The sequence below is a fragment of the Boleophthalmus pectinirostris genome, unplaced genomic scaffold (assembly GCF_026225935.1).
Source record: "Boleophthalmus pectinirostris isolate CB_2022bp ecotype Guang Dong unplaced genomic scaffold, ASM2622593v1 HiC_scaffold_14, whole genome shotgun sequence".
Classification (NCBI taxonomy): Eukaryota; Metazoa; Chordata; class Actinopteri; order Gobiiformes; family Gobiidae; genus Boleophthalmus; species Boleophthalmus pectinirostris.
In genome coordinates, this window is record NW_026571047.1 from 23,633,011 (window position 1) to 23,655,343 (window position 22,333).

The following is a 22,333-nucleotide window of genomic DNA, read 5'->3' on the forward strand; positions in this document are numbered from 1 at the left end:
CTACAAAAAAAGTTATCATTGTATACACACATTACTGGGGCGTGTTATTTTAATAAATCCATGGGAGCATCTCAGGTGGTGTTTAATCCCGGAAGTAGTTAAGGAGAGATCCTGGTGATGCCTTCAATGTTTCTTTGGAATTAATACCATTTAACAAGTTGCCTACTGGTATATTTAAGCTTTTAGACACTATAATGAGATTTTTTCACGAATAAAATAATCAATCGATTAGAGCCCTTAATACATTTCACATGGCCAGACTAATGACAACTACTATAAAAAACAATACACTCCGAATTTTAAATTACAAAATATAACGTTGTGTTGCTTTTATTACGGTGAAATTTAAAATGGCATTTAATTAACTATCTTTATAAGCAGGCCACGTCATCAGGCCAAGTTACAAGTCAGATCTGTGGAGAAGTGGACCTGCTCACAATAATAATAATGCATGATTTTGTAGTAATTTTGAGAATTAATTAAAAACAACAAAACTGTAATTGAATAAATACAAGATATATTTGCTTAATGATATACTGTGGAACATCGCAGGTAAAGCAATAGCATCATAATGGAGACAAGCAGAAAAAGTTACGCGTTGCACCTTTAAAAGAACAGTTTTCCTTACCGATCTCACAGCGTTTGCCTTTAAGTCTGTCAACATTTATTTTCATTATAGTGTAATTTAAAAAACACATTTTATACCTACATCCTGGGTACATTTTAACTCGCGTACAAATGAAGTACTAAAATTTCAACCACTACTGAAACGTGAGGTGGTATATTTTCCCGACTGCCCTTGAACACGTCCTGTCCGTGCATGAGGTGTGTGCGTCGGGAGCGTGCGTCGTGTTGCGGAGGGACGCGTGTGGATGTGGAGGAGATAATAACCAGCCTACAGTTTAACCAGAGAAAAAAAACACGAAAATGGGAAACGGAGACTCCAAATTACTCTTCAGGAAAGCGGTGATCCAACTTACCACCAAAACACAGGTCAGTAACACGGAAAAACTGATAAAAAGCGGGATGGAAAGTTGCTGAGATGCGATGTTGAGTCAAGTGTGTAACAGATGGTGGCCCGAAAGTCAACAGGAGAGTTAAAAAAACACACGTGTAATTTGGTTATAAAATGTTAGAAGAAAGTTCTGGATCATGTGTTAAACGTTAAACTATCTGGCACATTAGTGAACAAAATAATAATAACTCATAATTAAATAAAATCAGGAGTTTTCATGCAGCAAATTACCACTGTTTTGTTGCATTTGAACTAAAAGTGGAGTTAAGATGGTTCACTGTTTATTCTAGTACTTAGAATGATGTGACAATAACCGAAATATCGTGATATAATATCGTCAAGGTTCTCAATATCACAATATATCGAATTATAAGTCTCTCTGATTAAGTTAAGAGTTATGGTGCAGCAATAACGTTAAAAAAAGCAAAGGGAACTACATAGACCATGATCCTTTGCTCCATTTGAGCGTAGACTACAAGAAGAAATAACAGTTCTAAGCACTTTTAAGTCTAAGTTCTTTGGATTAAGTCTTGTCAAGGCATTTTAAGAGCATATTTAGAGTTTTGTTAGCCTCCACAAAATATCGCAATAAATATCGGCAATAAATATCGTACCGTGAGGTTCATACCGTGACAATATCGTATCGTGAGACTTGGATATCTTTACACTCCTAATGTGTACCATAATGTGGTTTAAACACACTTTAAGAAGACGAGCTTGGAGCAATGACAAACTTTATTTTTATTGTTTTGTTGACATACTATAAAAAATAAAATAAAATAAAATGTAAGGAATTAAAAAAAAGAAGATAATAAATAGAGAACATTTAATTTGCAATGATTAGGCAATGATAAGGTGCTCTATGTAACTTCTGGGTCCGCCACCAAACTGTGAGATGCTAATGCCTGGAATTTGCCTGGAATATTCCACAGTATGGCATTAAACTTTCCATCTTACATTTATTCAGTTGCATGTGTTTTTATTGCACAAAAATAGCTTGGAAAACCAGGCATTGTTACTTTGAGCAGGTTCGTCTCTCCACAGATCTGACAACACCAGGCCAACTTACAAGACAGATCTATGGAGAGGTGAACCCGCTAACATTTTTTCATGATGTTTTTAAGCAATAAAAACAAATTACAGGAAAAGCAATTGCATCTCCTTTGGGACTGGACCCACCATTGGAAAAGTTACACAATGAACCTTTAAATGATCTGTTATTCTCACACATTAACTAAATCATTAAAGTCTTTGTTGTGGTTTTTCATATTTTTCATGTGTAGCCCGTGGAGGCCTCCGATGACGCGTTTTGGGATCAGTTTTGGTGCGAGACTCACACGACGATTCACGACATGTTCACTCTGGTCCCAGCCGCAGAGATCAGAGCCGTGAGAGAAGAATCACCGTCCAATCTGGCAACCCTCTGCTATAAGGTAAAACATTAACTGTATATCTCAGGTTTGTTTATTGAACATTTTTAACATTACCAAACAGACAGAGTGCATTATATTGGATAATTGTTCTTCAAGTGTTACAGTATTACAAAGGACACATTCTATTGTCTATATTTTAGTCGCTCTCCAGATACCGAGGAAGAGTTAAAGAATCTAAGAGTCACATAAAAAGGGGTCACACATAATATTTACTTTAAACTAGCAAATTTGTATGAAAACAATCCCAAATTTTCATCATTCTGAAACCTATGGATTGATAATATGGACTGTAGGGTGGTACAGTCCACTTTGTAGCCTCAAAATAAGGAGGTTCTGGGTTCAGTACTGGGTGGGGTATTTTTATGCTATGTCTGCATGTTCTCCCTGTGTGTGGGTGGGTTTCCTCTGGGCACTTCCCCATCAACCCAAAATATGCACCATTACGTACCACTTTGTAGTCCTGACCAAGATCTTAGCTCAAGATCTGAAAAGGGGTCCCCAAACGCAACATTAATGTAAAGGTGCACTATGTAACGTTTTAGTTTGGGGTGCGTCACCTGCTTGTTTTCATGGATTTGTCAAAAAAAACAGGCATTCTGACTGTGACCACAGATCTGACCTGTAACTTGGTCTGGTTTATTCTCCATGAAGATAGAAAGGTTTAATACCATACTGTGAAACATTCCAGTAAGGGTGTAACAATAACCAAAATGTATCATTAAAAGTCTCTCAATAATCACATCATCACAATATATCGAATCACAAGTGTCTTTGCTTAAATTAAGTTTTGGTGCAGCAGTAGCTAAAAAAACAGAGGGAACTAGATGCCATGATCCTTGGCTCCATTTTGGTGCAAACTACATGAAGAAATAGCAGTTCTAAACACTTTGAAATCTTAGTTCTTTGAATTAAGGGTCATTCCACGCCAAATCTTCAAATGCCCATGTCCGACCATCTTAGATTTGACTGAAAAAATTCTAGGACACACTCTTTCCAATAGAAAAAATCCCAAATTTTAGCTCCCAGCTCCATATAGTTTTGTATGGAGAAATCTGTGATAAATCAAAAGCACATGTGTAAAATTTTAACCCTAAACCTTTAAACCTTGAAAATTTGAAGGATCTACCTTAAATGTTTTTTTAGATACAGCAATCTGAAAGTGGCTCCTTGGACAACTCTGCTCTAAACAGGTCAGGGGAGAGTTGACAGAATATTTATAATGACAAAACTGTAAAGAGTTGGGAGCTAAAATTTGCGACTTTTCCTATGCAAAAGTGTGTGAATTTTTTCAGTCAAATCTGAGATGGTCGGGCGGGGGCATCCGGAGATTTGGCAAGGAATGACCCTTAAGTCCAGTCAAGGCATTTTAAGAGGAAAAAGTACCACATTCCCTATTTTGTTAACCTCCACAAAATATCGCAATAAATCTCGTACCGTAAGATGTATATTATGAAAATATTGTACCCTGAGATTTGGATATCGTTACATCTCTGCATTCCAGACAAAACGATAACATCTCCTTGAGGGATAGCATTTAACAGACCCTCCACCAGAAAAGTAATCTAATCCCTTCATCTGATATGTACCATTGATAGAGTATAAATATATGTTTAAAGAGAATGACAGACACATTCTGTCTGACTGTGCCGCTGTGAAGTCTGTGCTGTTCCCGGAAACACAGAATAAAGGAATGCAACGTTTGATTTTCCCACTCTTTAACTGTTCCTCAAACACAACGTCACAAAGAAGCAGGTGGATTGTAAAGTGATGAATTAGATATTGAGTAGCACAGTCCTGAATACCCTTTTTGTAGTAGCTGTACCCGTTCTTTTTCATTCTGTTCCCCTTATTGCCCCAATTGCCTTTATGTGTTTTTAAAGGTGCACTATATAACTTTAATGGGGGAGGGTCTGCCAAATGCTTGTTTCCCGGAGATGTTATTGCTTTGCCTGGAATGATCCACAGTATGGCATTAAACCCCAACTTTCTCTACATATTCGAAGCGTTTGTCCCACCCAGAACTGGCAGACGGGTCTGTTGTATCTAGCGCCCCCCTGGCTGCAGGATCTAGAGGCTGTCTGTCAATATTCTGGGGTCGACTGCACTTCCCTCCGGTTGTTAGTCTTGTCGTTATGTCTGTACCGTGTTTTTCTTGTATGTGCTGATGTTACGGAGGGGTTTCTTGTTTTTCTTTGTGTACTGGTTCCAGATAGTTGTAAAAAGATAGTTATAAATTGTTTTTAATCACTGTAAAGCACATTGTGTTGAATTTTTTGTATGAAAATCGCTCTATAAATAAAGTTTGATTGAATGACTGAAATTATCTGTCTGGATGGGGATTCCATATGTGTACAAATGATGTCAAAACGACTCTTTTTAGATCATACTGTACCATACTGTAATGATGCTCTCAGAATACCGCTAAATACTCTAAGGTGGGAAAGTGCTAGGCTTTGTTTGTTACTGCAAATATTCCCACGTTCCAGGCTCTAATGAGGAAACTCATGTATACATTTATGTACGTGTATGTTAAATGAATCAAGAAATGGAATTATAACTTGCTTGACTGATATTAAGGAAAGTGACACCCAATATTAGTCTGATATCTGGAAATATTGGAAGAGCCACCTATATGTATTGTAATTCTACTGGACCTTACGTTACTGTAGGTTTTTTGTTTTTTTTAATGTATTGTGGGTGTGTATCCTTCTGTGTACGCTTTGGACCCTGAGTCTGTAAAATAAAGTTTTATATATATAAGTAGGTAATGCCACCAAGCCAAGGTACAGGTCAGATCTGTGCAGAGGCAAGTCCATTCACAGTAAGACACATTAACATTTGAGCAAGTCTAAAATTTGAACTGCTAAACTAATTCAGTAATTCCATGCATTTCAGAATGTTTATAGAGGTCTAAACTTTTTTCAGTAACAAGATATTTTTTTGTTTACACACAATATGGCAATTGCAGTCTTTGCCGTTTGATAATTGTACCTACACAAATTGCGATTTCAATTTGATCATAATATATTGTGCATCTTAATTTTATAAAAATTTTAGGGGGCAGGAGTGCTATTGGATTACAGAGATTGTGCAGAATTGTCCTTTTCGTGTCTTCAGTGTAGGGACCAGTCTCAATTACAAAGTTGAAAAAAAACTGAGGCACTCAAAAAGTACAATATAATTAAAAGCCTTTGATACCATATGGTAGGTAAAGTTAAAATCACGCCAACGCATTTCAGCCCTTCTGCCTTCATCAGCACAAACTCAACTCTGTATTTTTTCATCTTTATTTTATCTTAATAAAGTTTGTGTATGTTTTGACCCCAGGCGGTGGAGAAGATGGTGCAGGGTGCATCTTGTGGTGTCCCTTCGGAAAGAGAGAGACAGATCGTTTTGAACTGCACTCGTTTACTGACCCGGATCCTGCCCTACATCTTTGAGGATCCAGACTGGAGGGGGTTTTTCTGGTCCACAGTCCCAGGAACAGGACGGGTAAGATCTGCACTAATACAAACTGTAAATACGTGAACAGTGTTGAAAATAATACAATGTGTTAACTGTATTTGGAGCGGCTTAAAATGAGCTGGAACACGTATTAGGCAAAATGGATGATGATTGTGGTGTGAAGGAGCTCTGAAGGGAGGGTGACTTAGCATAGAGAGCAAAGGGAGGAGGGACTCGGAGCAAAAACTAACCTGAAGCTTACTAAACATGTTAACACGCTGTTTTCAGTGATAATAGCATTTCAAAATTATAAACTGTAACATGGTTGTTTTATTATTTAAGTATTTATCTAAGATCAAAGCATTGGGGCACCTTTTCATGATTGTTATTGGTAAAAACTTCCGGATATTTCAAGCTTTTAAGACTTGTTTCCTCCCTGCATTCCTGTCCTCTTAGTGTATTTCCTTTTGCTGCCAGTATTCAGTACATAATGGTCCATTCTTAAGTCAAACCTGAAATAATTTCTAAATGTCAGAGGATTTACACCTGCACCTGAGTCCCACACTTTAATTAAGAGACATTTGATCTGTCCTGGTCTAGTCCTGGCTCAGTCCTGGTTTAATCTTGGGTCCAGACCAGGACTGGGAGGAGGGGTGTTTGACAATGTGGGCACTGTTCAGACCGAAGTCACAAAACGTTTAGAAACTTGACACTTGCAGCTGAGAGACAAGAGACTAGATATCAGCGAGGCCAACAGATTTTATTTGTGTTTGTTTATGTATCTATATTTTTTATTTTATTAAGAGATAGGTATCCTTTGACACTTTTTTTTATATGTAAACAAGCCCCAAACACAGTGTAATACAGTTGTAAACTATGTCATTTTCTTGTCTGCCCAGCATGGATATGTTAGTGTTTTCCCTGGAAAGTTTCACAGTTTCACATTAAAGTTGTCTGTGCTGCATTTATTCAATTGTAAGTGTCACCTGCTTGTGTCCATGGAGTACAAGTTTAATGCCATACTGTGGAACATTGCAGGGCTTTGTTGTTACCTGAATGTTTACAAAATGTATGAATATGTGCGTGAATTGTTTAGTATTTTCTTGGTGTAAAAATGCTTAGAGCTTCCACTGGAAATTTAAAGCGCTGCATACTTTTACATTAACAATTATAGGACCTACTCATTGACTCATCTCTTAGTATTTAACCTGAGTAACCTTTAACTTCTTCTGTAGCATTTGGATGAAGAGGGAGAAGATGAGGACCAGTGTCGCCCCCTGGCTGAGTCTCTGCTCCTCTCCATCGCAGATCTGCTCTTCTGTCCAGACTTCACTGTCCACAGCCACAACAAGAGAGGACCTGTGAGTTACTGAAAACACTGTACATATATGGGCAACATGGCATGGTGGTATTGCAGTAGTAACAGTTTATTTGACTTAATAAATATCAAAGTTTAGGCTTTTAATCCGTAACCTCCTATTCAGTGTGCACAACATGAAGTACTTGCTGTCATGAAACACTTTGTAGTCCTCGTTATCTCTGAGGTTTCCTTTACATGATGACTTTGAGCGCTTTGAGTGCCTTGAAGGTGGAAAAGCGCTATAGAAAAATGTGACCATTTACCATTTACCATGACGGTCTGAACAGAAGACGCAAAAATGGTGTTGCTTCTTCACTTTTTATTCTGCGTTTAGACAAGCGTTTTCGGGAGGAAATCTGCGTGCATGCAGTGATGCTAAAGTGTGTGGATTGGGTAAGCATGCCAGCTGGCTCGGTATTGATGTATGTGACGTAAACGCGTATGCGATGTGAGCAGATCTGACCAGAGTTTTGTGTCTTGGGCAGTGTAGACAGAAACGCTACGGTAGCGTATTCAACTTTTCCACTCTGGAGGGTGGTTTCAGATTTTTGCATTTTTAAGCAAAGGTTAATCTAATGAAGTGTCGGACTGAGTTGGTGAAGTGAAAGAGAACATGAAGCTACGTGTGGGAGAAAAGGGTGAAGATGAGGAAGTTTGATACGTTGCAAAAGATCCAGACATTTTAACTTCTTCCTTTAAAGGTGCACTGTGTCACTTTTCTAGTAGAGGGTCCACGACATGCTTGTCTCCATGGGGATGTGGCTTTTGCATTTATTCCATTTGGTGATTTTATCGCTTAAAAGTGTCATGAAATTATGACACACTGAGACGCCTTTCCATCTGCTCAGTATATAGGCCTAGTTGCATTTCTACCTATCTTCATGGAGATAGATGATTTAAATGCTTCACTGTGGAACATTTCAAACAAAGCAATGACATCTCCATGGAGAAAAGCATTTTACGGACCCTCCACAAGAAAGTTCCACAGTGCACCTTTAACTAAATCCTTCTTTAAGTTGTATATTTTGGTCCTGAGAAGCCGATTGGTTAATGTGTGACCAGAGGAGTGGAGTGTTTGACAAATGGGCAGAGGAGAAACAGCCTTATCCTCAGTATTAAACAAACAGGAGACGTGTGGAGCGAGTCTGGCTTTGAGCTCATTATAAACCAGCTCTAAACCTCCTCAGGACATAGGACAGTTAATGGAGCAGTCAGGAAACTACAACTACTGCATTTTCCATTACTTACCAGTTTATTTTGTAAGGACATGGGCTGGGAACTTAAAATAATTCTGATTTAACACTATAACTAGTCACATTTCTTCCAGCTCCAAACCACATTTTTACTGACAAAGGATTAGTGTGGAGCTCTCAGTTGATTTTGATTAGATCTGATCTTAATTAAAATGTGATTAATGAAACCACTGTAGTTTATGCAATGTCTTATGTTTTATACCTTGTCTATAAAACATGAATTTTAGTTTCACTACCGTTTTTAGGCATGCAGAGATCGGTTTGCAACTGTTCTTTATCCTCCAAGTAACAACAATTCATGCTTTGTATGAATAAAACTTCAAATAATATGAAATGTTCTACAAATTCACTTGTAAATAGTCTTTTTACATCCAATTAAGATATCTGCTTCACCAATATCATAGAACTGATACCTGATCCAGGTAATATTCGATACCAGTAACAATATTGGTGCATCCCTACAATTTTTATTAGCTACTCTTAGTCTTCGTGTGCAATTTTGAAGCCGCTGCGCTCCTCGTGTGTGGTGTCAGTGTGACTCTGAGCTGCTCTGTCAGATCGCAACCACCAAACAACAACCAATAAAACAGAGCGTCAGGGGCAGAGGAGTGACGGGCACAGAGGCGCAACATACAAACTCGGGATATAGCAAAAATAATGAGAAGACTTTATTCCTCACCTCTTGTAAAGTGGTAAATTTAAAGTGCAGCATCTCATCCACATTATCCACAGAAATTGTCCTCTGCAAATAATGACATCCAGTCCACAAACGGCGCTATTAATCCAGTTTGAGATGTTCTTTGAAAGTAAAAAGGCGAGAGTAGTTCCTGATGTGTGTCTGTTTACATCCACACAGCGCCCGGATCGAGGTGAAGCTGCAGATTAGTGATAGTGACTCTACTTCTTGTGTTATTTATCACCAATCTTTTATGCTTTAAAAATCATGTATCTGAAACACTGCACCACATTTCACAAATAATAATAACATAGTTTTGACCTAGAAGTGCAGTGCTCTGATCTTGTGAGTGTGAATACGAGTCGTTTTACTGTAGACGGGAAACAGCTGACGAGAAGTGCGCTCACAACTTTGTAGCCGAAGATTTTAAGTCTTTTTAAGTCTCATAAGATTCTCCTTGTGTCTGTGGGATGCACTTTTTGTCACACGTTTAAAAATCCTTTAGTGTGTGATCACTGTTTTAATATAACTATAACAACTGGCTCACAAATTCAACAAGTAAAACATTATTATAAAGAAAGCATAACATCTATAAGAGAATTTGCTTTTGTTTATATGTTATATTCTTTCCATACACACAGTAATGCCCTTGGCCCCTGTCCTGTTATTATCAGTGAGCAGCAGCAGAGCCTTATTAAAATACTGTGGACCACATGATACAAGGAGGTGTCAACAGTGACCAGTGTTTATCTCCTGTGCTTCAAGCTAAAATAAGAACATGGGGGGGAAAAAAAAAAAAAAAAAAAAACACACACCAGATCTTAAACTTGAGTAATGCATTGTGAACTGTGTGAAAGACTTGTGTATACTCAAAACAATTCAAGAAGTTATGATTTTTTGCTGGCATACCTTTTTGGGATTTGGCAAAAAACAATTCTAGTCGCAAGGGATCATTAATAAAATTGATTAGTTATGGTTGAAACTTTAACGTTTGAGAGAAGACTGAAATTTGAAACACTAATGCGACTAGTACAAGACTATAGTTTAGGATAGATTGTAGATGTCTAAACTACAGTGATTTTTGAAAAGTGTGATTTCTACACTATATAACACAATATTTTTGATGGCATTTCTGTTTTCGTAAGGTTCCTTGTTCCCCTGTTTAGTGTTTTTTGCTTTTTTCTTTCTTTCTTTGTTATATACCAAATTTGGAAAGATCACATTTGAACTGGAAATCTATAATGTGTAAACATCTGCTCTTTCCAAATAAAAATAAAATGGGAAAAAGGGTCATTCTACACCAAATCTCCGAATGCCCCTGCCTGACCATCTCAGATTTGCCTGAAAAAATCTAGGAGGTTCACAGTCTTTCCAATAGGAAAAGTCCCAAATTTTATCCCCGAACTTTTTATAGTTTTGTCATTAAAAAATATTTTGTCAACTCTCCCCTGACCTTTCATGAGCAGAGTTTTCCAAGGAGCCACTTTCAGATTGCTGTGTCTAAAAAAAACTCTTTAAGGTCAGTACTTCAAATTTTCAAGGGTTAAAATTTGGCAAATGTACTTGTAGAATCTGGATTTTACACATGTGTTTTTGGTTTATCACAGATTTCTGGGGGCTTGATTTTGCTCAAAAATTTTACTCTTCAAATTTGAGGGCATATTTGAAGGACTGTGGAAAGTTCAATTTCAAAGACAGAGGTTTGAAATTGCTGTGTACTTTGTATGTTTTAAAACTGACCCTCTGTGATGAACGGTCTAGAAGATATTAAGTGTTAAAAATGGAAGAAAATACATTTGGTGCCACCTTTACCATATTATACCAAAAAAATGACAGCACTCACCAACATAAAATAGACTGTTTTAGAAAGATTAGATGTCTGTTTTTAAGATATCATAAATTTGTGATTGTATCTTTCCAAATAAAAATAAAATGGAAATAAAAGTGTGATTTCAAAGTGCACTTTAATATAATAATATATTCTATGCAAGGGCTTGCCTGTTAAGGATAATTTAAGGGTCCTGTTGGTGCATCACTCGTGGTCATACTGGTCTCATATTTACTTTGTTTTATGGTGTTTGTTTATGTGCTGCTTTGTGTTGTGTTGTCCTGTTTTTTGATAAAGCATGTTACCCCCTGTCCCAAGACAAATTTCTCTCATGGGAGACAATAAAGGATTATCTTATCTTATCTTAATATAACAAAATGAATATTTCTTGTATTTTTCAGGATTCTATGGAGGATATTCAGTCCATTGACAGCTGTGAGTTCATTTGGGAGGCAGGAGTTGGCTTTGCACAGTCTCCTCCAATGAACCACATCCACGACCAAAACAGGTTTAAAAGGACTTTATATTGTCGACAAAATAGTTAAAACATATTATAAAATGTGCTGGTATTTATAGTCCCAAGTGATCTTGGGATGATATTGATATTTTCATATCTTCTTTCTTGTTTTCAGGGCGGAGTTGTTGAAGTTGCTGCTGACTTGTTTCTCAGAGACCATGTACGTCTCTGCGTCATCAGAAAAGAAAAGCTCAAATCCATGGGTGAATTTCTTTGTCTCCTCAGAAAACAGGTGACTAGACCGGGACTCAGACCGGGACTCAGACCGGGACTCAGACCGGGACTCAGACCGGGACTCAGACCGGGACTCAGACCGGGACTCAGACCGGGACTCAGACCGGGACTCAGACCGGGACTCAGACCGGGACTCAGACCGGACCTCATACCAAGACTAAACCAGGACTCCAGCCAGGACTCCAGCCAGGACTCCAGCCAGGACTCCAGCCAGGACTCCAGCCAGGACTCCAGCCAGGACTCCAGCCAGGACTCCAGCCAGGACTCCAGCCAGGACTCCAGCCAGGACTCCAGCCAGGACTCGAAACTAAAACATGACCAAACCAGAGCTTAAACCAAGCTCCAGGACTCAAATCAGGACCGAACCAGGAGGACCGAACCAGGAGGACCGAACCAGGAGGACCGAACCAGGAGGACCGAACCAGGAGGACCGAACCAAGGACTAAACCACTAAACCAAGACTAAACCAAGACTAAACCCGGTCTACACTCTGATTACAGACACGCCCTGCCCCTCTTCACCTCCCTGTTGAACGTGGTGTGCGCCTATGACCCTGTGGGGCTGGGGCTGCCCTATAACCACCTGCTGTTTTCTGACCCGAGGGGGGCGCTGGTGGAGCAGGCCATCCAGGTGCTCATGGTGACTCTGGAGCACGACGGACGAACAGCTGCAAGTTCAGCTCTGCAGGCTCTGGACACAACCACAGCCAACGCCACCGAGCAAACAGAGGTACAGAGAAGAGGGATTTGGAGATTTTTAAAGGTGTATTGTGTAACTTTCCCACTGGAAAATCATGTTTAGTATTATATAGTCTTGTTTTTTGTACTCACTTTGTCTTACTTCAGCTTTCAGGACCCGAGAACCTCTTTGTGAACTACCTCTCCAGGATCCACAGAGAAGAGGTACTGTCCTATACTTTTATGAAAGGTCCAATATTCTTTACACTTCAATATTTAACAGTGCATTGCGCAACTGTTCTAGTGCTTGCTCGTCTCCATGGAGGTGTTATAACTGTGTCTGGGATGTTCCATGGTATGACATTAAACACATCTCTCTAGCATTTATTCATTATAGGTGTCTCTTTTGCTCAAGAATACAATAATACTCTCTCTGAATAGGGTTGCCTCTCCACAGATCTGACCTGTAATGTTGCCTATAGTGTAGTTGGTAGGTTTAATCTCTACTGTGGAACATTCTAGACCAGGGGTGTCAAACTCAAATTCACAGAGGGCCAAAATTATAAACTGGGACCAAGTTGTGGGCCAAACTAAATATTTACTGAAAAATTTCAACAACATCTGCATGTTTTCTTTTTTTTGAGGTATGTAATGTTAAACCTTTTCTTATTAAAATAAATTATAAATAATAGTTTTGCTTAAACACTGAATCCAGAACAAGCATAATATAAAACAAAATTTTAGCCTATCTGTAACTCCTTTTAAATGTTTTTTTTTTTTTTTTTTTTCCACAAGTCAACAACCAGTCAAAAATAACCACTTGCTTCAATGAAAATCCAAATCTTTCAACTATGAACTGTCAAAAATCATAAAGAAAACATTCATCCAAGCTCAGTTTGCTAGATTGTGATTTGCTCTGATACACATGGCACACAAAGCAGATACAAATACTTGGCATCTTTTCTTAGATACAAGTTCATCAAAGTAGTAGTATTAGTATTAGTAGTAGTAGTATCGGCGGTACATGAGCCATACTGGCACAGCACTCGGTGGGCCATTATTTTATAATTGCAGGCCAAATTTGGTCCCAGGCCTGAGTCTGAGATGTCAAAGCAATAACATCTCCATGAAGACAAACAGGTGACAGACCCTCCACCAGAAAAGTTGTGAGAGATTTGACAGACACGACCTGATCACTATGACAATTAGTAACAAAACCTTTACTTTTAGCTGTGATAAAATATTGCAATTTAACAATTTAATGGAGTAAAATATTCTTTCATTTCAGGACCTCAGTTTTATCCTTAAAGGCTTGTCCAGTCTCTTGAACAACCCTCTGCTCCAAACTTATCTCCCAAACTCAACCAAAAAGATCGAGTTTCACCAAGAGCTGCTCGTGCTCTTCTGGAAGCTCTGTGACATCAACAGGGTAAAAAAAACGTACAATAAAACTAAATAAAACTGTTAAAAACTAGTTGAATTAAATCAGAGTGGATATTTTTTTTTGTGTTGCAGAAATTCCTGTTTTTTGTTCTTAAAAGCAGCGACGTTTTGGAGATCCTGGTCCCGATACTTTTCTACCTAAACGAATCCAGAACAGATCATTGTGAGAATACCTTAAATATTAATCTTTATATCTGCCAAAACATTACTCTTCTTATTGTTTATCAAAATATTCTAACTTATAACTGTGGCCCTGACTTATATTGTATGTATTTATGTGTTGTTGTTATTGTTGTTTAGCTAAACTGGGTCTGCTCCATATCGGTGTGTTTATTCTGCTGCTGCTCAGTGGAGAGAGAAACTTCGGGGTCCGTCTGAACAAACCATACACCCTCAGAGTCCCCATGGATATTCCCATCTTCACCGGGACACACGCCGACCTGCTCATAGTGGTGAGACAGGACCGGACCAGGACTTAAACTAGGACTAAGCTGTGTGGACCAACTCTATTTTGTCATATTCTGAGCCAGGGCTTAATCAGAGGACTGAGTCAGGACTTAACCAGGACCTAAACAGGATTTAACCAGAATTTAACCAAAAACAGAGACTAAACCAGGACCTAAACCAGTGACAGAAACTCAACTGGTCTGATCTTAACAGGGACTTAACCAGGACTGCACCGGGATTAAGACTAAGAACTAAAACCAGGACTATATCTCGGACTAAGTTGTGTGGACCAACTCTATTTTTTCATATTCTGAGCCAGGACTGAGCCAGGACTTAACCAGGACTTAACCAGAAACAGAGACTAAACCAGGACCTAAACCAGTGACAAAACTTGAACTGGGAATAAACCGGCAAGGCACCAGTATTGAGTTAGGACAGAACCAGGACTTTACCAGGGACAGAAACCGAGACTGAACCAGGAACTAAACCGGAGACAGAGACTGAACCGGGAATGAACTTGGACTGAACCAGAACTGAACTTGGACTGAACCAGAACTGAAACCAGAACTGAACCAGAACATAATAGTTTTCCATTCTTATTCATTGATACATTTGCATTTGATTTTTCTAGTTGTGGCACTTTAAATAAGGACCAGTAGACCTAAATAGGGCCTGAATCTAGAATGGACCCAGGACTGAACCGACCTGAACTAAATATCTCAAAATATTTTCTGAAAACAGAGACTGAACTTGAAATCAAAAACTACTGAACCAAATTTGTAATTGAACCAGGGTAAACCAGCTCCTGATCGGGACTAAACAGGGACTGAACCAGGTCTTTCTTTTTGTTTTCTTAGATCTTCCACAAAATCATGACGTGTGGACACCAGCGCCTGCAGCCACTCTTCGACTGTTTACTCACCATCATTGTCAACAGTGAGTAACAGCCAGTAATATTCTCCTTTCAAATGCAAAATAAACTGCAAATGTTTGATTAATAACAATAAAACATTAATTATAAAGGTGTGCTATGTAACTTTTCTGCTGGAGCGTCACCTGCTTGTCTCCATGGAGATCTTATTGTTTTGCCTGGAGTCAGATCTGTGTAGAGGTGACCCAGCTCACAGTAATGACATTTTTTGCAAGATATTTTTTAGCAATACATGGAAGTGAATAAATGTAATATTTAGGTTAATTTAATGCCATACTGTGGAACATTACAGGCAAAGCAATAGAATTTTCATGAAGTCAGAAGAATCTGAAAAATTACCATTCAATTTAAGTAATGTATTAGTGTTGTAGTTATCAGTAGACTATTTCATGATGACATTATATTGACACCATGCAAATGCTGTACAGTGCAGTGTCGCCCTCTAGTGGCTGAGTCCATGTGTGTCTCCCTCAGTCTCTCCATATCTGAAGAGCCTGTCCATGGTGGCTGCATCCAAACTTCTGCACCTGCTGGAGGCCTTCTCCACGCCCTGGTTCCTCTTCTCGTCACCACAAAACAACAACCTGGTGTTCTTCCTCCTGGAGATCTGCAACAACATCATACAATACCAGTTTGATGGTACGGCCAGTTTATACCTATTTACATTTTAATATGAATCTTTGTATGTATGGTTCTTCACATATGCATGATTTTGATGGTTAATTTTGCAAAAAAAAATTATGAAAATTGGTCTGGCCTCTAGGTCAAACATGTCAGACTCAGGCTCGGGGGCCAAATTTGGCCCATGATATAATTATATTTGACCCAGGAGCTAATGCGCCTTTTTGAAGATGTGCCCACATTTGAGGTTGTGGTTGTTTTAAAAGTTTCATGAATGAAAAAGTGGCAGAATTAGATGTGTATATAGGATTACATTATGCCATTTGTCATATGATTAATCCGAGATGGCAAACTTCCAGTTTGGGAGGGGGCGGGGTCACAATATACTTTTTTGTTCCTATTCCCATGCATCTGTGTACCAAATTTGCACTTCATGCCCGATGTCAAGTGCGTACCAGTCGATGACATGAGTTCCACTGTGCTTAGAAAGGGGAGAGCGCTTTGTGCTCTGTTTGCGTGCGCTGCACACACACAGCGCAGCAGTGCGAAGCGAACAATCACAATAGGCCCGGGAAGAAGAAGAAGAAGAAGAGTTTCTGAATCAGTGTATCATTTGTTCATTAGTTTTTCAAAATAAATCCAAAAATAAGAAAACGAAAAAACAACTATTTTCTTCATTATTTGTCTCCAAAGCCAAAATGAAAAACTGGATAACCATTAGTTTTTTCAGTTTTTGATTTTGTGTTTAAATGAATAACCGCTTCCCGTTTCCGTGACTTAAACTGCGACACCAGATTTTTCCGCTGTGCACGCACTAAACCAGGACTGGTCCCAGGACTGGTCCCAGGACTGGTCCCAGGACTGGTCCCAGGACTGGTCCCAGGACTGGTCCCAGGACTAAATCTTGTAAGCTCATTGTCTTTTCAAGGGTGTGTCTGCCCCCCTGGTCTCCTTACATGCACGGATAATCTGCTCGCTCGCAGTTAATATCTACGTGTGAAATAATACAATAGACCTGAATGTATGTTTTATCGAGTGTGTGTATTATTTAATAATTTTGACACCATACTCCAGTCTCTGAGTGGCAGCTCTTTAGTTCAATGTGATCCTTAAAACGGCTCACAGTTTATCGGGTGAACATTCAATGTATAAATAGGTGCTGTGACCTTTCAACTCTGTGAAACTGCTAACGGAGCTGAGAGAAGTTCTAAAGTTTGTTCTGTGTGAGGGATATTTAAGACGACATTTGTACAAAAACTGGTATAAATAAATATTTTTGTTTCATTCTCTTTAGGCAATAGTAAACTCGTCTACTCCATCATTCGTAAGAGAAATGTTTTTCACCAACTGGCCAACCTCCCGTGTGACGCTGTGTCGATCCAAAACGCTCTACAGAAGAGGAAGAAGAAGGAGCGCCCAGGACTCAGCCGGACCGTCTCCATGGAAACACAGAGTTCAGAGGTCAACAAACAGGAAGTCCCACCTGAGCAGGGTGGTGCGTACAAGGCCAGTCTGGAGGCCATGCCAGGTAAATGCTCGTTTATAATGTTGTTGTCCTGACCCTGACTTGAACCAATAATTTTTTTATACAATTTGTAGACTTAGAGCAGATATGAACACCTTTATGAATATTTTGACAAGATTGGATTTGAGTGATGACTTATGTTTTTGTGTGGTGTGGAGAGAGGGGTGGGATGTGGGAGGGATTTGTTTTGTTGTTTGGTTTTTTTTGTTATGTACATTTGAAAATTGGGCAAAAATATAACTTTGTAAAATTATACAACTTACAAACATGCAGGAATTTGAATTTTTGATTGTATTATAATAATAATAATATTCTAAGACTGTGGATTTGTGCGTAAATGGTACGGATTTGTTCTCCCAGAAGAATATTTTGAAGGTTTGAAGATAAAAAGGTTTAATGCCACACTGTGAAACATTCCATACAAAGCAATAACATCACCATGGAGACAAGCATTTGACAGATCCTTCACCAGGAAAAGTGACACAATGCACCTTTAACTACTCATTTAAATTTTCACAAGAATAATTCATATATGAGGCTCATTGTGTTTTGGACAAAAGTAGCTATTGAAAGTACAGTGGTCCCTCGTTTATCGTGGGGGTTACGTTCTAAAAAGTAACCCGCAATAGACGAAATCAGCTTAGTAGTCAGCTTTATTTTTACAATTATTAAATATGTTTTAAGTCTGTAAAACCTCTCACCACAAACTTTATACACTTTTCTTTTATACACTTTTTGTATCCTTCTTAAAACTTATTGCTGCTGTCGTCCTTATGTTATTTTCCTCCTTCTTTGTGTAACGAAACAAAGATTAATTTATTCCGTATTGGCGCCCTACAGCCTTGTAACTTCTCCCTTCCTTCAGCGTTTTTAGAAGTCCAACTTTTTGTGCGATGGTTAGCCTCTTACTCGGGCTTTTGGATGTGACCGCAGGAGCCTTTGTTAATGTTTCATCGACATTGTGGGTTTTTTCGGGGAGAAAACTTGTAAACATACAGAATTTCAGAATCACACTGCTAGAGATCAAACATTTATGTAAATTTGGCAAACTGAACACATTCTGTACTGTACAGGAGACATGCCACGGAGGAGACTGTTTGACAATGGTCTACAGTCCCTTAGCCAATCAGGACGCAGGGGAGGAACACAATGTGCCTTCATATCCTGAAAAAAAAAAATTATAAAAAGCATGTAAAAGTGCACTAAAAATATCTGCGAAACAGTGAACCATGTTGTAGTAAGGGACGACAGTAATATATTTTTCAGCAGCAAAATAAGCAGCAGTGTTTGTGGAAAACTTGTGGCTCTGAAATGTAGTCAGTGCAAAAAGCTTCTAATGGTTTAAAACTTCATCTGAGCAAAACTATTTGTTTGTCAGGTTACATGTATAATAACAAATGATTTTCCCTTGACACAGGTATAGATAAGATAACAGAGAAGTCTCTGGTGGGCGCAGATGGGACCCTGGTCTCCGTCCCACAGACGAGAGCCCAAGGAGGAAGTGCAGCCAGCGACACAGAGTCCAACTCCGAGAGAGACACAGAGGTGAGGACTCTATACTTTACCTTTATTTAACCAGGAAAGTTTTAAATTATCTGTTGAATTTTATAGATTTTTATTTGTATTTGGTAAATGTATTGTTAATAAGTAAGACATGTCAGAATAAATTAAATTTTATTTTTGAAGGAGCTAAAAAGATGCATGTGAGAATAAAAATTGCACAGATGCTCTGTACACACATTACAAAAGTGGGATGGCAACGTTCATGAATGTTGTAGATTAATATTATGTTCTGTGCATTACTTTAATTAAATCTCTAATTCTGGGTCAATAATCATTCATTATAAAGTCACTGCCTTGTAACATTGCGTTCATTCAAACAGGTGGTATCAGAGGCTTCACGGAGTCGTCTCTCAAGTGTCTCTTCATCTGTCGCCTGGACCCCCACATCAGAGTGGGTCAGTTACATCTACATTCAGTAATACTGTGTGGTTAATATGTGTTTATTTATTATTTTGTTATATTTTGATTGTATTTTTTAGGCTTTGTCATGGAAGTCCAAGCTCCCTCTGCAGACCATTATGAGACTACTTCAAGTCCTGGTCCCTCAGGTTGAAAAAATCTGTATTGACAAGTAAGTTAATTTATCAGTCTTTTTCAAATGTGCACTTTGTAACTTTTGTGATACCAGGTCCATGTCTCTATGGAGAGATTGTTTTGCCCACAATGTTCCACAGTATGACTTTGAACTGATCTATCTTTATAGAGGCAAGTTAGTTAGTTTATTTTATTTCGCTGTATTATGCAATATTGTAGCCTGATTCATCAGCCGGTTTCACTTCATGGAAACTGTCTGACCTCGCAGCATTAGGATTCGTTCGCTTGACAGTAGGCGGGTACTTTTTTAATTTAACCAATCGCTGCTATTTGGTCGTGACGTATGTAATGTGCCAAATCCCATAGGACGAAAGACAATAACATCTTTCCCCTTGATAAAATTCACCAAACATTCTCTTTGTTCTGGCTTTAAATCCTCGATTTCGGGAATTGTTGCCAACACAGAATGTATGGCTTCATCTACATCCATCTCAACCGCTTTGTTTACTGTTGTGTTGTTCCACAAAAGGGACCCAGACAGATGCTTGAGTTTGACGTCATGGCTTCACAGCTCTTCGCTGATTGGCCGGAGTGCGCTCTACAACTTCCGGGCTTTTGCAAACTGTCTAGTGTATTCTGATTCCTGACCTAGTCGCTGGAGAGAAATGAAACTGAGCGGAGGCACTAGATGGCACCAGACTGACTTGCTATATTGTTCTGAAATAGAGAAAATGCAAGATGGATAAGTTTAAAGCCATACAGTGGAATATTCCAGGAAAGCAATGACATCTCCAGACAAGGAAGTGGCTTACCCTCCACCAGAAAAGTTTCATAACATTTTGTTGTTCAGGGGTCTGACAGATGAGACGGAGATCCTTCAGTTCCTGCAGCACGGGACTCTGGTGGGTCTGCTCCCGGTGCCTCATCCCATTCTGATCCGGAAGTACCAGGCCAACGCCGGGACCACCACCTGGTTCCACACGTACATGTGGGGAGTCGTGTATCTACGGTAAAATACTCTCAAGCTTATACAATAAAAATATGTGTCTTTTTGTCAATGAATAAGTGATTTAAGGAGGATTTAAGGTTTTAATAATTTAAAAAAATCATTTTTATCACTTTTATGTTGTTAATATTACATGGAAGTTCTTTGTTAATTTATTATTTATCTTCAAATCACTGAATGCTTAAAAATGTTTTATTTCCATTTACAATTTCAGACTGGTATTTTTACACATTTAATGTAGGCTGCAAACCAAGTTACTGCAATAGAGTGACTGACAGTTGATTTCTTGTTGCCATAGAAACATGGACCCTCCCATTTGGTACGACACGGACATCCGACTGTTTGAAATTCAACGGATCTGAAAACCACCGACAAAAACATCACCCACTGCTTTGCCTTTTCTTTATGAGACCAAAGACTCATGTTTAACCCCAACACAACTTGACCTACATTATATAAGTGTTTCTATAGCAACTAAAGTCAAAACATGTCCTGCTTATCTGTTACTGTTATAGGTGTGTTTTAATTTTATTTATTACGTTATTATTTATTTAAATGGGACACACGTTGGGAGCTAAACTCAGAATGTGCAACTTTCGGTAACAATAGTTTGAGATGCTGCTGTTAAGAAAATATACAGTTTATTTGGGCTGAACGATTCAGGACAAATGTCTAATTGTAATAGATTTAAGATTTATGTTTTAATAATAGGATTCAGGTCAAAGTTCACACAACAAACATGTCCAAAAATACAGAATTTTACTGACAAACGAACACAAGAATCACAATTTAAAACATGTTTGTACACATTTACACTACAAGGTTCGCAGTTTTTATGCAGAATGAGGCAGATATTTACTTAAAGAATTACAGTGATTTTCTAATTGCGTCCATTCAAACTGCAATCTCTATTTGACCACAGCCCTCGAATATATGATGTAAAACTTTCTTTATATAGATTCACACTTCTTGTAAATACGTAGAATAAGAAAACATGTTTACAAAAGTGCCTGGATATCAGTTTTTGATTTTTGTAATTTTGAATCTGTAAATGATCTTTTCCACCAAAGATACTTGTACAAGAAAACATTTATTGATGTATAGAAAACATTTTGGTCACAACACCTTTAAATAAACAAAAATGTATGAAATTTACATCATTTTCAAACTGTCACTTGACCAATCCAAAACCTATACTGTACATTTATTGTATTATGTGCCAAACCATTATAGTTCAATATACTTTTACAATATAATTTGGTTTACATTCAAAATCTTTGGTGAGATTTCTTAAGTTACAAGGGGTGTATTATAAAATGTGCTATAGGTTGACCAAACATTGGGTCATGTTTTGCTTTTTTTAATGGCATCTACTATTTAGGGCTGTATTTGACTAAAGAAATTCTTGGTTGACTAAAAACTTGAAAAGGGGGGGTAAATTATTATTATATTATTATTATATCTCTATAATCTGAGCATGTATCTGATCCAAACTGCACTCACAAGACTTCAGCTGCACAGGAGTTCATGCAAAAACAACTATTTAAACAGAAACGTACTACAAAACTGTATTTATATGAAAAAATGCAGATTAAACTCATGATATACTTAATAAAAAGGTTGGTCAACTAAGACACTAAACTCAAAAAGTACCCTCTAGATAAGTTAAATTACTTAAGGAAAAAATCTTGGTTAATTTAATTCAAGTAACATCATATTTTGTTTATTATTTTAAGTTCAAATAGTTGTTCTGTCTTAAATGTGTCAAGATGTCGTATAAAAAACTTGTTCCATTGGTAGATAACTTTATTTGGCAAGTGGAATTT

The 22,333-nt window shown here is 38.2% G+C and overlaps 1 protein-coding gene across 1 annotated transcript; it reads left to right on the plus strand.

Moving 5' to 3' along the window:
* The first annotated feature begins 828 nt into the window (after positions 1 to 828).
* Positions 829 to 21,647, plus strand: LOC110160429 (protein HID1-like). The gene is made up of 19 exons (XM_020925071.2): positions 829 to 993; positions 2,299 to 2,448; positions 5,776 to 5,940; positions 7,128 to 7,253; positions 11,411 to 11,517; positions 11,642 to 11,758; positions 12,261 to 12,489; positions 12,606 to 12,662; positions 13,726 to 13,866; positions 13,953 to 14,043; positions 14,181 to 14,332; positions 15,185 to 15,263; positions 15,733 to 15,897; positions 17,174 to 17,407; positions 18,822 to 18,949; positions 19,288 to 19,362; positions 19,447 to 19,538; positions 20,352 to 20,510; positions 20,806 to 21,647. The coding sequence occupies exons 1-19, from the start codon at positions 928 to 930 to the stop codon at positions 20,867 to 20,869; spliced, it is 2,397 nt and encodes a 798-aa protein (XP_020780730.1). The 5' UTR covers positions 829 to 927; the 3' UTR covers positions 20,870 to 21,647.
* The last annotated feature ends 686 nt before the right edge of the window (positions 21,648 to 22,333 follow it).